The 15,014-nt window shown below is 62.6% G+C and overlaps 1 protein-coding gene across 33 annotated transcripts in view; it reads left to right on the top strand.

Annotated features, from left to right (window-relative positions):
• JAKMIP3 (Janus kinase and microtubule interacting protein 3) overlaps positions 1-15,014 on the top strand; it is a 115,625-nt gene that overhangs the window by 87,120 nt on the left and 13,491 nt on the right. For 15 of the 33 annotated variants that reach the window (XM_086681207.1, XM_086681209.1, XM_086681211.1 and 12 more), the window contains 7 exons: positions 711-776; positions 1,510-1,578; positions 1,665-1,742; positions 8,622-8,825; positions 10,290-10,355; positions 12,179-12,220; positions 12,909-13,889. In XM_086681207.1, coding sequence (XP_086537333.1) covers positions 711-776; positions 1,510-1,578; positions 1,665-1,742; positions 8,622-8,825; positions 10,290-10,355; positions 12,179-12,220; positions 12,909-13,067 — 684 coding nt within the window. In that variant the 3' untranslated portion in view covers positions 13,068-13,889. Of the gene's footprint in view, positions 1-710; positions 777-1,509; positions 1,579-1,664; positions 1,743-8,621; positions 8,826-10,289; positions 10,356-12,147; positions 12,221-12,908; positions 13,890-15,014 lie in introns of those variants that run through there. The other 18 variants (XM_086681220.1, XM_086681222.1, XM_086681221.1 and 15 more) reach the window with 3 other exon arrangements.

The raw sequence follows: 15,014 nt of genomic DNA on the forward strand, positions 1-15,014 counted from the left end.
TCACCAGCAATGGAGGACAGAGGGGACAGAATAGAGAAGCACCTCGGAGTCCCCAGGGTCAGGAGTAGAGGGGTGGAAGACCCCAGGAGACCATTTCAGAAAAAGTGACCTTAGAGGTGACCCCAGTCCCCTGTGCTTCTCCATCAGTCCCACTCCTGGCACCCCTATTCACCCCCACCAGGAAACCCAATTCACCCCTCCCCACCAGCTCCCCCAATCACCTCCTACCTGCACCCCTCACCGATGCCCCCATTCACCCCCCCTCCCGGCAGCCCCTACCCGGCACCCCTGTTCACCCCCTTCACCCCCCACCCAGCACCCCCATTCACCTCCCTCCTTGTAGCCCCCACTGGTCACTCCCATTCACCCCCCCCACTGGGCACCCCCATTCCCCCCACCTGGCATCCCCATTCATCCCCCTCCTCTTACCCCCCCACCAGGCACCCCCATTCACCCCCCACCCAGCACCCCCATTCACTTCCCTCCTCGTAGCCCCCACTGGTCACTCCCATTCACCCCCCACTGGGCACCCCCATTCCCCCCACCTGCCATCCCCATTCATCCCCCTCCTCTTACCCCCCCACCGGGCACCCCCATTCACCTACCCACACTGCGCCCGGCACCCCCATTTGCCCCCTACCTCATTATTTCAGTCTGGGCACCTCTGAAAGCGCTGCCCCTGACTGCACACGTGTCTGCTTTGGGTGCAGAATCTGACCAACGAGGAGCAAGTGGTCGTCATACAAGCTAGGACGGTCCTGACCTTGGCCGAAAAGGTAACCACAGCACCCGTGTGGATGCTCTTGGGACAGGGCTGGGCCCTGCAGGCCTCTCTCTCTGTGCTCAGAGCTCAGAGAGGATGCGGTCCTTGGAGGAGGGGCTTCTGGGCTGGGGGTGGGGAGGCCGTTAACCCTGTCCACCTTGGGAGGTCTGGCAACACGCCAGTCAGACAGCGCCCACCACACGTGCGTGCACATCACACATCCTCCAGACTTTGTGTCGAGGCCGACTCTGCCTCAGTTTCCTCCCCAAGGACCAGGCAGTGTCGTGGGTCTGTGTACCATTTGCTTTCTGTTCACCCCACCAGGACCCTCCTCTGGGTGCTGCCCGGCCTACCTGGGCCCCCACCCCCCAGCCAGAGCCTGGCTGGCGGGCCGGCCGTCAGCACCCACTCCCAGGGCCTCCGGCAGGGAGGGGAGAGGGAGTCCCGGCAAGTCGGGCTCCAGGGGGCATGGGACTGGGGGAGAACGTCCTCCGGCTGAGCTCTCGGGTGTATCTTCCCGCCGAACCCCTGCTAACGACCCTCCCCTCCCTTCCCTGGAGAAGTGGGGCACAGACTTCCTGGAGGCGAAGTGGGGGTGTCTGGATGCTGGGCACGCGGAGCGCACAGTGCCAACCCGACCCCCGCTCCTAGGCCGCCTGTGGAGCCTGGGGGGAGGTGGGATAGCTTTGGTGCCCGTGTGGCCACTGGAAAGGTCACCGTCACCTGCTCTTTCGGTTTGTGTCCAGTGGCTCCAGCAGATCGAAGAGACGGAGTCAGCCCTGCACCGAAAAATGGTTGACCTGGAGAGCGAGAAGGTTGGTGGGCGTCTTGCCTCGTGTCCACAGCACGATATCGCCAGGTGGGTGCCCGAGGCCGAGACACGGGTCCTCTTGTGTTTCAGGAGCTGTTCAGTAAGCAGAAGGGTTACCTTGATGAGGAGCTGGATTACAGGAAGCAGTCCTTGGACCAGGCTCACAGGGTAAGGGCCATCTGGCGGGGCAGGTGCAGATTTGGGGAGAAACGGGGGGAGTTGCTCACACGTCGGGTGCCTGGGTCCAGGGTGACCACTGTGGGGTCACTCTCTGCACGTCTCCCTGTCAGTGAGGTCTGAGATGCCTTACTGCCCCGTCAGCACTTTGCCCTGTGAAGGCAGAACTCAAATGGATATTTAAAATGAGTTGAAAAAGTAGGATTCGTGAGAAGTAACGCTGCTACGAGTTAACTGAACACAGCTGCATGTGAGGAACCTCATTCTCTGGGGATTCCGGCTTGTGTGCCCCCGCTCCGAGTGTGCGTGTGCCCCTGCTGTGAGAAGTGTGAGTGTGCCCCACTCTGAGAAGTGTGCGTGTGCCCCTGCTCCGAGTGAGCGTGTGTCCCTGCTGCGAGAAGTGTGCATGTGCCCCTGCTGCTAGAAGTGTGCGTGTGCCCCCGCTGCAAGAAGTGTGTGTGTGCCCCCGCTCTGAGAAGTGTGCGTGTGCCCCAGCTGCGAGAAGTGTGCGTATGCCCCTGCTCCGAGAAGTGTGCGCGTGCCCTTGCTACGCGAAGTGTGTGTGTGCCCCCGCTCCGAGAAGTGTGCGTGTGCCCCTGCTGTGAGAAGTTTGCGTGTGCCCCTGCTCCAAGTGTGCGTGTGCCCCCGCTCCGAGAAGTGTGCATGTGCCCCTGCTCTGAGAAGTGTGCGTGTGCCCCTGCTCTGAGTGTGCGTGTGCCCCTGCTCCGAGAAGTGTGCGTGTGCCCCCGCTCCGAGAAGTGTGCGTGTGCCCCCGCTCTGAGAAGTGTGCCCCTGCTCCGAGAAGTGTGCGTGTGCCCCCGCTCCGAGAAGTGTGCGTGTGCCCCCGCTCTGAGAAGTGTGCGTGTGCCCCCACTCCAGGAAGTGTGCGTGTGCCCCCACTGCGAGAAGTGTGCGTGTGCCCCCGCTGCGAGAAGTGTGTGTGTGCCCCCGCTCCGAGAAGTGTGCGCGTGCCCCCGCTCCGAGAAGTGTGCGTGTGCCCCCGCTCCGAGAAGTGTGCGTGTGCCCCCGCTCCGAGAAGTGTGCGTGTGCCCCCACTCCAGGAAGTGTGCGTGTGCCCCCGCTGCGAGAAGTGTGCGTGTGCCCCCGCTGCGAGAAGTGTGTGTGTGCCCCCGCTCCGAGAAGTGTGCGCGTGCCCCCGCTCCGCGAAGTGTGTGTGTGCCCCCGCTCCGAGAAGTGTGCGTGTGCCCCAGCTGCGAGAAGTGTGCGCGTGCCCTTGCTACGCGAAGTGTGTGTGTGCCCCCGCTCCGAGAAGTGTGCGTGTGCCCCCGCTCTGAGAAGTGTGCATGTGCCCCCGCTCCAAGAAGTGTGCGTGTGCCCCAGCTGCGAGAAGTGTGCGTGTGCCCCTGCTCTGAGTGTGCGTGTGCCCCTGCTCCGAGAAGTGTGCATGTGCCCCCGCTCCAGGAAGTGTGCGTGTGCCCCCGCTGCGTGCCCCCGCTGCGAGAAGTGTGCGTGTGCCCCCGCTCCAGGAAGTGTGCGCGTGCCCCCGCTGCGTGCCCCCTCTGCGAGAAGTGTGCGTGTGTCCCCGCTGCGAGAAGTGTGCGTGTGCCCCCGCTGTGAGAAGTGTGCGTGTGCCCCTGCTCCAGGAAGTGTGCGCGTGCCCCCGCTGCGTGCCCCCGCTGCGAGAAGTGTGCATGTGCCCCCGCTGCGAGAAGTGTGCGTGTGCCCCTGCTCTGAGTGTGCGTGCCCCGCTCCGAGAAGTGTGCGCGTGCCCCCGCTGCGTGCCCCCTCTGCGAGAAGTGTGCGTGTGTCCCCGCTGCGAGAAGTGTGCGTGTGCCCCTGCTCTGAGTGTGCGTGTGCCCCCGCTCCGAGAAGTGTGCGTGTGCCCCTGCTCCAGGAAGTGTGCGCGTGCCCCCGCTGCGTGCCCCCGCTGCGAGAAGTGTGCATGTGCCCCCGCTGCGAGAAGTGTGCGTGTGCCCCTGCTCTGAGTGTGCGTGCCCCGCTCCGAGAAGTGTGCGCGTGCCCCCGCTGCGTGCCCCCGCTGAGAGAAGTGTGCGTGTGCCCCCGCTGAGAGAAGTGTGCGTGTGTCCCCGCTCTGAGAAGTGTGCGTGTGCCCCCGCTCTGAGAAGTGTGCGTGTGCCCCCGCTCCAGGAAGTGTGCGTGTGCCCCCGCTCCGAGAAGTGTGCGCGTGCCCCCTCTGCGAGAAGTGTGCGCGTGCCCCCGCTCCGCGAAGTGTGCGTGTGCCCCCGCTCCGAGAAGTGTGCATGTGCCCCTGCTGTGAGAAGTTTGCGTGTGCCCCTGCTCCAAGTGTGCATGTGCCCCCACTCCAGGAAGTGTGCGTGTGCCCCCGCTCCGAGAAGTGTGCGTGTGCCCCTGCTCTGAGAAGTGTGCGTGTGCCCCCGCTCTGAGAAGTGTGCATGTGCCCCCGCTCCGAGAAGTGTGCGTGTGCCCCAGCTGCGAGAAGTGTGCGTGTGCCCCTGCTCTGAGTGTGCGTGTGCCCCTGCTCTGAGTGTGCGTGTGCCCCCGCTCCAGGAAGTGTGCGCGTGCCCCCGCTGCGTGCCCCCGCTGCGAGAAGTGTGCGTGTGCCCCCGCTCCAGGAAGTGTGCGCGTGCCCCCGCTGCGTGCCCCCTCTGCGAGAAGTGTGCGTGTGTCCCCGCTGCGAGAAGTGTGCGTGTGCCCCTGCTCTGAGTGTGCGTGTGCCCCTGCTCCGAGAAGTGTGCGTGTGCCCCTGCTCCAGGAAGTGTGCGTGTGCCCCCGCTGCGTGCCCCCGCTGCGAGAAGTGTGCGTGTGCCCCCGCTGTGAGAAGTGTGCGTGTGCCCCTGCTCCGAGAAGTGTGCGTGTGCCCCCGCTCCAGGAAGTGTGCGCGTGCCCCCGCTGCGTGCCCCCGCTGCGAGAAGTGTGCGTGTGCCCCCGCTGCGAGAAGTGTGCGTGTGCCCCCGCTGAGAGAAGTGTGCGTGTGTCCCCGCTCTGAGAAGTGTGCGTGTGCCCCCGCTCCAGGAAGTGTGCGCGTGCCCCCGCTGCGTGCCCCCGCTGCGAGAAGTGTGCGTGTGCCCCCGCTGAGAGAAGTGTGCGTGTGCCCCCGCTGAGAGAAGTGTGCGTGTGTCCCCGCTCTGAGAAGTGTGCGTGTGCCCCCGCTCTGAGAAGTGTGCGTGTGCCCCTGCTCCAGGAAGTGTGCATTTCCCTGCCTTTGCGCATCGGCTGGCCCCGTGGAAGCAGGCGTCCCTGCTCGTGCACCTGAAGGGTGTTTGCTTTGTGGCACCGAGACCGGGGAGTGCCTGCACACACCGCTCGGTCACCGGGACTCTGTCCTCGCTGACTTGGGTTTGAGAACTGGGATTCTCATGTGAGCCTCAGGCTGCCTTTGTTTCAAGAGGGCGAATCTGAATCAGGGACGGTCTGGCTGCTCCTCAGAGGCGCACTGCGGGGTGTCCCAGAGGTGGGAGGCTCCTGGGGCGCGAGTGTGTCCTTGGTGGCATCTGTTACCCACCCCTCAGGTCAGTGTCACCTTCAGCAGTGCTTCCAGACTGCGTGTGCCTTTCTCTCCCCTGGACCGGCCGTCCCTAAGGCCAGCACATGTCATGGCCCCTGTTCAGGGAGAGCTGCCCGGTGGCCCGGGAGAGGTGGCCCAAGCATTGCCGAGGGGCCCGGAAGCGACCCTGCCGCTAGCAGACGCCTGAGGCCAGAGGCGTCCGTGCGGTAAACGGAGGCATTAGTTCCCGCTCCCTGGATTGTGAGGACAGCGAGGTAATTGTGTGTGGAGCGGGCATCGCCCAGCTTGGAATCTGGCAGCGTGATGTTTCTGTTGACCCATCAGGGTCCCTCGAGGCAGGGCAGAGGCTCTGCTGGGTGCTGATGGCGGTGACAGTGGCCCACTCACCAAACAGTCGCTGCGGGAGCAGCCGCGGAGGAGGTGGCCTCAGAGAGCCGAGCTGGCGCTGATGGACCGTCCCAGAAATATGTGCCAGGGTCCATGTTTCCAGTCCACGGTGCCGGGTGGGAAGCATGCTCACAGTATATGGGGGGCAGCCGGACAGCTGTGAGCCCCCCGCCGCCGATGCTCCCTGTGCTGTGGTCCTGCATCCCAGACACGTGCAGGGAGGGGACAGCTCAGCCCCAGGCCCCGGGCATTCCTCAGGATACAGCTCAGGAATAGGAATTGATTATATGTGACATCAGTGCAGAGAACATAGGCCGGTGAACGTGATGTCGGAGAGTGGGCTGCATATCACACACACACACACACACACACACACACACACACGCACCTGCACCTCAGAGGGTCGGGGAGCAGGGTGGCCTCTGCAGCCGCAGGGCTGTGTGATGTGATTGGGGCTGGGGGGCCGTCCCCGGGGGAAGACCATTGGGGGGACACCCCTCCCCCGTGATGCCCCCTTCCTCCAGTTCCAATAGGAAGGACACACGTTTGCTGTCTCTTGTTTTCTTCACCTGCCATTCACGCCTGCACTTCCTGCTGGATGCTTAGTTTTATCTGCCATTCACGAAGCCCTGTTATGGAGGGCGGCACAGACCGGTGCCGGGGTGCCCTGTGGGTACCTGTCCGGGGTTTACACCCTCCCTGCTCTGTCTGTGGACACAGGGCCACGGCTGAGGTTTCGAAGGGGTAAAGATGGTCCGTGCCGTGTGATGACCGCCCTGGGGAAGCTGCACGGACCAGGCTGTTCCTGCGGGAGGCTTGGGAGAGGCCGAGGGCCCAGGGGCAGTTTCCAGGTGGCCCATGGCTCAGGCTCACATAGGGACCGAAAGTCCCCACAAGTCTCTTGCCAGGAGCTTTGTGCCAGGCCATTGTGATGCTAATTCTTAGCCCCACACTCAGCTGCATTTATTTATTCTTTAAATGCTTGAGCTTATCTTAGCCGCCTAAGCTCTTTTGCTCTAAGAAGTGGTCGTTGATGGGGACTGTTGAGCTGCTTGTGACAACTGGGGAGAGTTTATTCTGTGGTTGTCAAAAGCAATAAAATGTGAGGTCCAAAGGTTTTATTTATTTATTTTTTTTCATTTCCTAAAACGCCCACTAAGCCAAAAGGACTTTTCAAAATCATTTTGCCTGATGAAATAGAACCCTTCATTTCTGAAGAGGTTATGGCTTTGATAGGAAGAGGGGTTTCTGTAGTTGAAGAACTTGGTTTTTTCAAAGATTGTACCAGGAGAGTTTCCCGAGGAAAGAGCTTTGAGAGTACTCCACATCAAATTGGTAAATCCTTAGGAATTTATAACAAGGTACGCATTTTGGCTGCTGAGTTACAGCAAAGAGATCATTTTGCATTGGTTCGTGGTTTCTGGGCATTGCATTGGACTTCTGGGAGGCGGCAGAGGGGTGAGCCCCACACCCCACGCGGCTCTCTCCTCGTCTTGTGTCCCTGCCCACGGCTGCTTCCCGGCCGACTCCGCCTGGGCCCCAGCCCGGCTCTCTCAGCCCTGGCCTGGGCGTCCAGGGCCTGGCTCTACGCGGCCTGTCAGCCTCTCTGCTTCTCTTGGGTGCTCTCACAGGTGGGGAGCCTATGGGATTATGGGTCCTTCCCCTGAAGTCTGCGGTGAGCGCTGTGGCCCCTAACTGTGAATAGCACATGTTTGGGGACCGTGGTCACGGAGGGGTAGGGTGGCTTACGTGCTTGGGGACCAGGGGCATGAGGGGCTCTCTATCTGAGCCCTCACAGGCAGGGTGAAGACTAGACTCCGGAGCAAGCCCCCTGCAGGGTCCGGGCCCCAGCCGTCCCCATGGGACCCTGTGCAAGTTGTGTGTCCCCACTTGTCTCACGACCTGGGGCTACTAAGGGCTGCAGCCTCACGGAAGGCGTGGGCACCGGATGGCTCTGCAGAGGTGGCGTCTTCAACTAGGTCCAGCAGTATGTACTGGGCACCACGGGTGCACGCATTTTCGGGATTTACCGTCTTGAGACTGGAGGTGATGCAGCCGGGAGGTGGGGACCACGGCACACAGGGCCTCGAGGCTGAGTGGCGGTGACACCTTGTCTGAGACAGCAGGGAGCAACTGAGAGAAAGGGGTTTTCTCCCAGGGCTCGGGGGGCCCGAGTCTGAGAGCCCGGTGTCCCAGGGCCATGCTCCCTCCGAGGCTCCAGGGGAGGGTCCTTCCTGCCTCCTCCAGCCGCTGGGGGCTTCAGCGGTTCCCCCAGCCTCTGCCTCTGTCTTCACGTGGCTTCTCCCCCATGTCTTCTGTGACTGCCTCCAACTCCCCTCTCCTCACAAGGACACAATCCATTGGATGCCCGCCCCGCCCCCCCAATCCAGCATGACCTCATCCTAACTTGATTACAGCTGCCGAGACCCTATTTCCAAATGAGGCCACACTCACGGGGTTCGGGGATCAGGACTTGAACGTATCTTCTTGGGGACACGACGGACCCACCACAGGTGTCATTGAGGACCACAGAGTGGCCAGGCCTCAGAGAGAAGCTGGAAGTCAGGGACTTACTGTCGATTTTGTCCTTATATCAGACAAACCCCTGTGAGCACTGCCCCTCTTCCTTCATTGGGGCTCATAAGCCCAGGGTTTGATGAAGGCCATGAGTGAAGGAAGAGGTCTTCGCTCTGTCATGCTTTCCCCCGACTCCCTAGGGGCTGTCATCGTACTCTGGTCTCAAATGTCTGCTCACCTGTGTTCCCTGATGTTAGCATGACATAAGAATTCTGCCACTGAAGTCTCAGTGCACGTGTGAGCAGTAATTTAGAGGTGAATGCCCCTGGACGAATTACTCCTGGATTGTGTTTCCACTCTACAGAAGGTCATTGAAGCCAGTCCAGGGGAAATAGTCCCCTCCGTGGGTGCTCTGGGGACGTTGTAACGCCGGGGGTCACGGGATTCCCTGGCCCCCGTCAGGCCCAGGCAGCCCTTTGAGAAGAAGGCAAGACTAATGCCTGCCCTTCCGCCACCAGCACATCCTGGAGCTGGAAGCCATGCTATACGACGCCTTGCAGCAGGAGGCCGGGGCCAAAGTGGCCGAGATTCTGTCGCAGGAGGAGCGCGAGAAGCTCAAGGTGGCCGTGGAGCAGTGGAAGCGTCAGGTCATGAGCGAGCTGCGCGAGCGTGATGCCCAGATCCTGCGGGAGCGCATGGAGTTGCTGCAGCTGGCACAGCAGGTGCGCCTGCAGGTGGGGGTGGGGTGCCCGAAGAAGGGGGCTGCGTGCTTCATTCCTGAAGTCCCATGGCCACGCCCTCCCGCGGCGTGTTCTCCAATAGCCTCATCTCCAACGGCCACACCCTCCACGTTGTGCTGTCCAATAGCCACAACTCCAACAGCCACGCCCCCCAGGGCCACACCCTCACCCCAGTGGCCACATCACCAATGGCCGCGCCCTCCCATGGCCATACCCCCTACAGTGTGCCTTCCAATAGCCAAGTCTCCAACGGCCACGCCCTCCCGTGGCCACACCCCCCACCCCAATGGCCACATCTCCAAAGGCCATGCCCTCCCATGGCCGGGCACTTCACCGGGTGCTATCCAATAGCCACATCGCCAACGGCCACGCCCTCCCACTGTAGGCCCTTGTGCCAGACTCCCTGTCCCGTCTGATCAGCCACCTGGGTTGTACCATCTGCTCCTATGGGTTGCACATCCCTCTCTCTTGGGACCCCTGCCTGTGAGGTCTCTACAATGACTCCTCCTTCGATGGTCAGGACCTGGTGAAGTTGTCTTCTAGGGAGCAGCAGCTCGTGTGTTGGGGGAAGCCCCTGGCTTCTAGCTTCGGGCACTTTGGGACCTCAAGCCAATCCGTAGGTCCATTTCTAACAGAAGGTGCAGGGCCCTGGCACTCTGGGCAGCCTTGGTGTTACGGACGTGCCTCTGCTCCCCTGTGTGCGCCCTTGGGGCCTGGAAAGGGCTTTACGGGTGGGTTCTGTGTTCAAAGGCTCAACCTGTGAAGTCAGATAAACTAGTAAACCACGGTTTCCTGTGAATGTTGGTGGGTGATGTCTGACCAGAGGATCGTCAGCTACCAGAACAGTCTCTGCCAGATTCAGGGTGGTCAGTGTGGCCATTACCTGTGGACCCCTCTTGCCCATCCGACAGGCTGTAGCCAGAGTTAGGCTGCTTGTAGGGTACAGACACGGCATCCGGTTCCAGAGTGGACACGCAAATTTGCATCCAGTCGGCCTGGTATACCACAGCGAAGACTGGGGCTTCGAGTACCGTGTCACCTTGTCGAGGAGACTTCCCTGGGACTGGCTTTGTGGCCTTGGTGCTGTTGCAGGGGCATCTGGGAAGGGCGTGAATCGATTCCTTGGGCTTCTAGCGTTACGATCTGAAATCTAGGTTTACGATCAGATCTAGGTTTACGATCTGAAATCGTAGGGGGCGGGAAGACGTCACTCTTGTTGGAGCAGAGCCACCGACTAAGAATGGCTGTGTCCAAAAGGAAAACCGAGGGGAGCAAGGCTACTCCTCTGCTCAGACACGGCCTCCAGCATTCCACGGACACAGGACAGACAGGCTCCTGGCCCCTCGCAGTAAATGAGTGCAAACCTTGAAAGGGTTTTTTCCAAGTACTTGGTTTCCCAAATACATGCTCTGATTACTGAAGATTTTCCTCTTCTTAACGTTGCAGAGGATTAAAGAGTTAGAAGAGAGAATAGAAGGTCAGAAGAGGCAGATCAAGGAACTGGAGGAAAAGGTAAGACAGATGCACGTTCGGGGGCTTGTTCCGTTCACTGGGAACACAGACGGCTGACACGTGTCGTTAGCATGCGCTCTGGGGGCTGAGGCGTGGTTGGACAGAAAGAGGCTCCAGGGCAGAGCTGGGAGCCCCGGCTCTGGGAACGCCCCCTCTGCAGTGACCCAGCCATGCCACCTGGGAGGGGCTGTGTTGCTCACGGACTCCGTGTCCCCAGCCGTAGCAGTGGGAGCTGAGCCAGCGACCTAGGGTCCTTGTGGTGCTGGTGGCTGTGTGGAGTACGTGATGCCTCCATGTTTCCCACACAGTTGGTCTAAAACTCAGGTTCCTGCAGGACTGGATTTTCTCTTGGAAGTAGGCCATCTCTTGTTTCCAGTCCTTCGTGTCCTTGCTTCCAGGCTTAGGAACCTGAGGTCCCGGTGTGCAGTTGGTTTGGGGCCATGCAGCTTGGGGCCCCAGGGTGGACGGTCTGGCTCTTTTCCTGGACCCCCAGCAGGCGTGGGGTCACAGGCACTGTGTCCACTCTTGGTGACAGCCTGACTTGGCGGTCCCCAAATTAAGGTGTCTGGAGCGTGCCTGGAGAGAGCCCTGCCTTTTCCCGTGGCATCGCTTACTTTGGCGTAGTTCTTTTCTTGTGATTTAGGGATGTGTTAGCATCTCCGGGGTCACTCTGACGTTTGGTTCTTGCAGTCGGTCCCGCCTGTGGGGTAGGTCTCCCTAAAATGGCCAGCTCCCCACTGAGCGCTCAGTGAGGTGGCCGGTGGGTCCACCTCCCTGCCTTGTCCTTTCCGGGGAAAGCAGGAGGTTGGCGCTCACACGGGAGCCCCATGGGCTGCACGTCCTCAGCCTCTGCCAGAGGAGGAGCCCGCAGAGGCCCCATGACCGAGGGAGGGTGTGGCCCCTCCCAGTGGCAGCCCACCCCCCCGCCCCCCCCCCCACCTCAGTGACAACGCCTGCCCCTTCCCTGGACACTTCACTGCCATCTGCCCAGTGGTCGTCACGGTAACGTGCGACCCTGCCGTGCCGGTGCCCCTGGACCGTGCAGGGTGGATGGCAGAGAGGTGCCCTGCAAACAGGGTTTGCTGCCACGTGGATGCTGACACTTAGGGAAGCTTCCAGCAGACCCCGGGGGTGCAGGGGCGCTGTGCTCAGGGCTCCAGCCTCACGGCGCGTGCAGCCTCTCCTCCAGAATAAACGTCGGTCTTCCCTTGCGTCTTAACGTGGGAGCGTTTGTCTGCATTAACTACTTGGGTGTTAAACACTGGGTGTGAATTCCTCTCGTGCGGTTCCAGAGGCTCTGGACCCTCCGCCAGACCTTCTCTTGTGTCTGCATTGGCTGTCCACCCACCCCCGCCCCAGTGAGGCCCCAGTGTGACATTGGTCCGGGTGGCTGGCCCTTTACCGTTACAGTGGGACTGTGACCAGAGTCTTATCGGAGCGCCGGGTTTGCCTGGCCCTTGGAGGGGCTCCACAAGACCCCCTCCTCGTGGTCAGCCAGCGAGGGGCCCACCGTCGGCCCCACGGAGGAGGAAGAGCCGGGGGGGGGGGGTGGGTGAAGGAGCTCGTGTGGGGCACGTGGGGACACACTGTCCCTGTGGACCCAGGACGTCCTCACAGCCCCTCCCAGCGCCAGCCGCGCACGCAGGACAGCAGCGGGGTCTGCTCCTGTGCCCGGCGGACGGCGCGTCTTGTTCTGTGATCTCTGTGATCCGCCGACCTTTCTCGCCAGATGCCTACAAACTCTTTTTCTCTCTCTTCCCCTCCGTCTCTGCCCTCCCCCGTTCCTTTTCAGTTTCTATTTTTGTTCTTATTTTTCTCCTTAGCTTTCATTCTGTGGTCATAGCTCGCCTGGGCCCCCTGACGTGGTGAGTATGGCATCGGCTGGTCGTGGTGTGCGAGGGTCCCGCCTGCTCCCCGGGGGGCCAGCAGGGCCCGGCCCTCCAGCTGCCTCCAAGGGTCGTTTCGCAGCCACCCGGCCGCCTTGAGAGCCCGGCCCGGGATTCAGGCTCTGGCGACGTCAGAGGGCTCGAGGGCACTGCCTGTCCTGAGCAGGAGGGAGAGTGAGGACCCCTCCTGGAGGGCCTCCCCCAGGAGGGGCCGCGTGCACGGCACCCCAGGTGGGCTCCTTCTCCCCGCTTGTGGCGTTGGCAGGAAGCAGTGCTGGGGAGCACGGTTGTCTCGTGTTTCTTGTCCTTTTCCTGTGGTACGGAGCACGAGATTGGGTTACACTGGACACTCGGCCACAAGTGCCCGGGATTCCGTGACACGAGGGTCTCATCCACGGACGTGAACGCGGTCGTGCTCAGCTGTGGTGTCGTCACCGTGGCGTTAGACCAGGCCCACATACAAGGCCTGCCCGCTGCTTCCTTCCGACACAGAGGAGGACCGGAGGCAGCGCTGGCCTCGCCGACCCGCTCGGCCGTCCCTGCCCTTCTGAGGGCGTCCCCAGAGGCTCCCCCTGGGGCAGCCGCATCCTGTCCCCATCCCCCATCCCGCCAGCCCCTTCCTGTCCAGAGGAGTCTCCCTGACGTGTGTCCTGCCCTTTCCTTGCAGCCCCCGGAGGAGCCAGACCCCTTTCCTCCAGCTGGACCAGAGAGCAGCCGGTGCCCGGGCCGCCAGACAAGACGCCCTGTCTCGTCCCCGAAGACCCGCGAGGATCTGGTCTCTGCGGACCCCGGCCCGTCGAGGAAGAGGGAGAAAGGGGCGCTCTGAGCACCTCTGCGTGGGCAGCTGTCCACTCTGTGAGCCAGAATTAGAACCAGTTCTTTGACTGGGGCTCCTCTGGAAGAGGCCTGGTCTTGGCTGCTGGACCCTGGGGTCTCTCCTCGGGGCGCAGCCTCCCTATCCCAGTGACAGGGATGCACGAGTTCCCTGCTGAGCAGGTGCAGAGAGCTGCTTCTGTGCAGAAGCGTCCGGCGCCCCGCGCTCCCACCTCACGGCCCCTTAATCGTGCGACACGCGTCTCAGATGAACGGACACAGGCACCCCACCACGTGACACAATGAAGCCCGCGGCCAAGAGGCGACCTTCATTCGGGGAGGCCCCAGATGGGTCAAGGGGGATGTTCCGAGGACGGTTTCCCCGTGCCATGTCAGGTGGCCTAGGAGGACTCGCTTGCCGGGGTCCTGAGCACCTACTGGCTGATGCACCCCTGCCTGTCACCCGTGGGAACAGCCGTGGCTGCCGCATGCACCGTGCCATGAACCCCCGGCCTCCTAGGCCTCCCTGAGCCTCGCAGAGGAGCGCGGTGGGACCGACCAGAGGGAGACTGAGGAGCGTGGTAGTGGGAGGTGGGACAAGAGAGGGCCCAGACCCGCTGCAAAGGGGCCTGGCTTTCCTGGAACGCAGAACCCCGGACACTGTGGCCCTGGGCGCCCGGTGCCACCCCAGCCCGGAGGCCCCGGGCCGAGCGGGGCCGAAGCTGCGGTGCAGACCTCCGGCCTTCTCCCTCAAGGGCAGCGCCCACCGAGGGCAGCCATGCACCCGTGGTCCCGCAGATACGAGGAGGGAACCCGAAGTGCAGGTGGTGAGCAGGTAAGCGCAGCCATTTGTCCGTGGGAGGCGGGGTTCCCTGCTGCCCGTCCCTCACCGTTTGGGGCCCTCGCGGGCACTGCCGTACCTCCTTCTGCTTGGTCCCGTGTGGTCCCGGCGGAGATGTGGGTTCGGTTTGCTGGGGCCTGCCCTGCTGTGGGAGCCCTGGGCATCTGTCCCGGCCAGTGGAGACGGGGAGGGGTCTCTCCACCACCCCTGGACCACAGGGTGCTCCCTGGGGGCGTCCCTGTGTGGGCTCCTCGGCGTCCCTCAATGTGGTGACCCCTGGGGGCTTCCTCGCCCAGACCCAGGACACTCCCCCCATGCATCCAAGTGTGTGCCACGGGACATCCCTGAGTTCCAGGGTGGCCTCCTCTCCTGCCAGTGGAGGGCTGTCCAAATGTGCCCCAGCCCCCACGGGTCTACTGGCCAGCCCTGGCCACCCCCACCTTCCTGCTGCCAGAAGCTTCGGTAAAGGAGAGCTCCCTACTCCACCCTGCAGAGCAGTCCCCCCCCCCGCCCCCCGCTTCCTGAGCCCCAGCCCCCAAGGCTCCCCTTCCCTTCGGGCAGAGTCATGCACTTGGCTGAGCTCAGGGGTCAGGACCTCACCCCTCACCTCCTCTCTGTGCCCAGCCCCCGCACCCTGCAGGCTAGGAGGCTGGTCCTCAGGGGGATCAGGCCCAGGCAGGGTGCTGCTGCACGGCTGAGCTCTCAGCCCCCAGGGGAGTTTCCTAAGTGAGGCCACTTACGTGAGGCCTGCTGAGCTGCTGGTGGAGGCTGGTGGGCCACACCCAGGGCTGCTCGGTGAGCCCTCTCCCCATCGAGGCTCCTGCTCCTCAGGTGGTGGGGCTGCAGGGGGTTCCCCAGGATGTGCACTGCTGTGTAGGGAAGGGAGCAGAAGCGGAGGCAGAGGCCGGGGCTGTGGGAGGGGGAGCGTGTGAGGTCACCACCTGCTCATCCAGAAGGGGTCCAGCAGCATGGTCTTCGTGTCATGGAGCACGTGTGGCACACATTCCTTCAAAGGGGCACATAATGGCACGTGTGGGACCCCGGGGTCCTCCAGGGGCGCATGGGCACGGCCTCGGGCCCGGAGGGTCACTCTCAGGCTTGTTCCGGAACGGAGCAGGA

Source organism: Puma concolor, chromosome D2, assembly GCF_028749965.1.
Source record: "Puma concolor isolate L17-30 chromosome D2, mPumCon1.1.hap2, whole genome shotgun sequence".
Classification (NCBI taxonomy): Eukaryota; Metazoa; Chordata; class Mammalia; order Carnivora; family Felidae; genus Puma; species Puma concolor.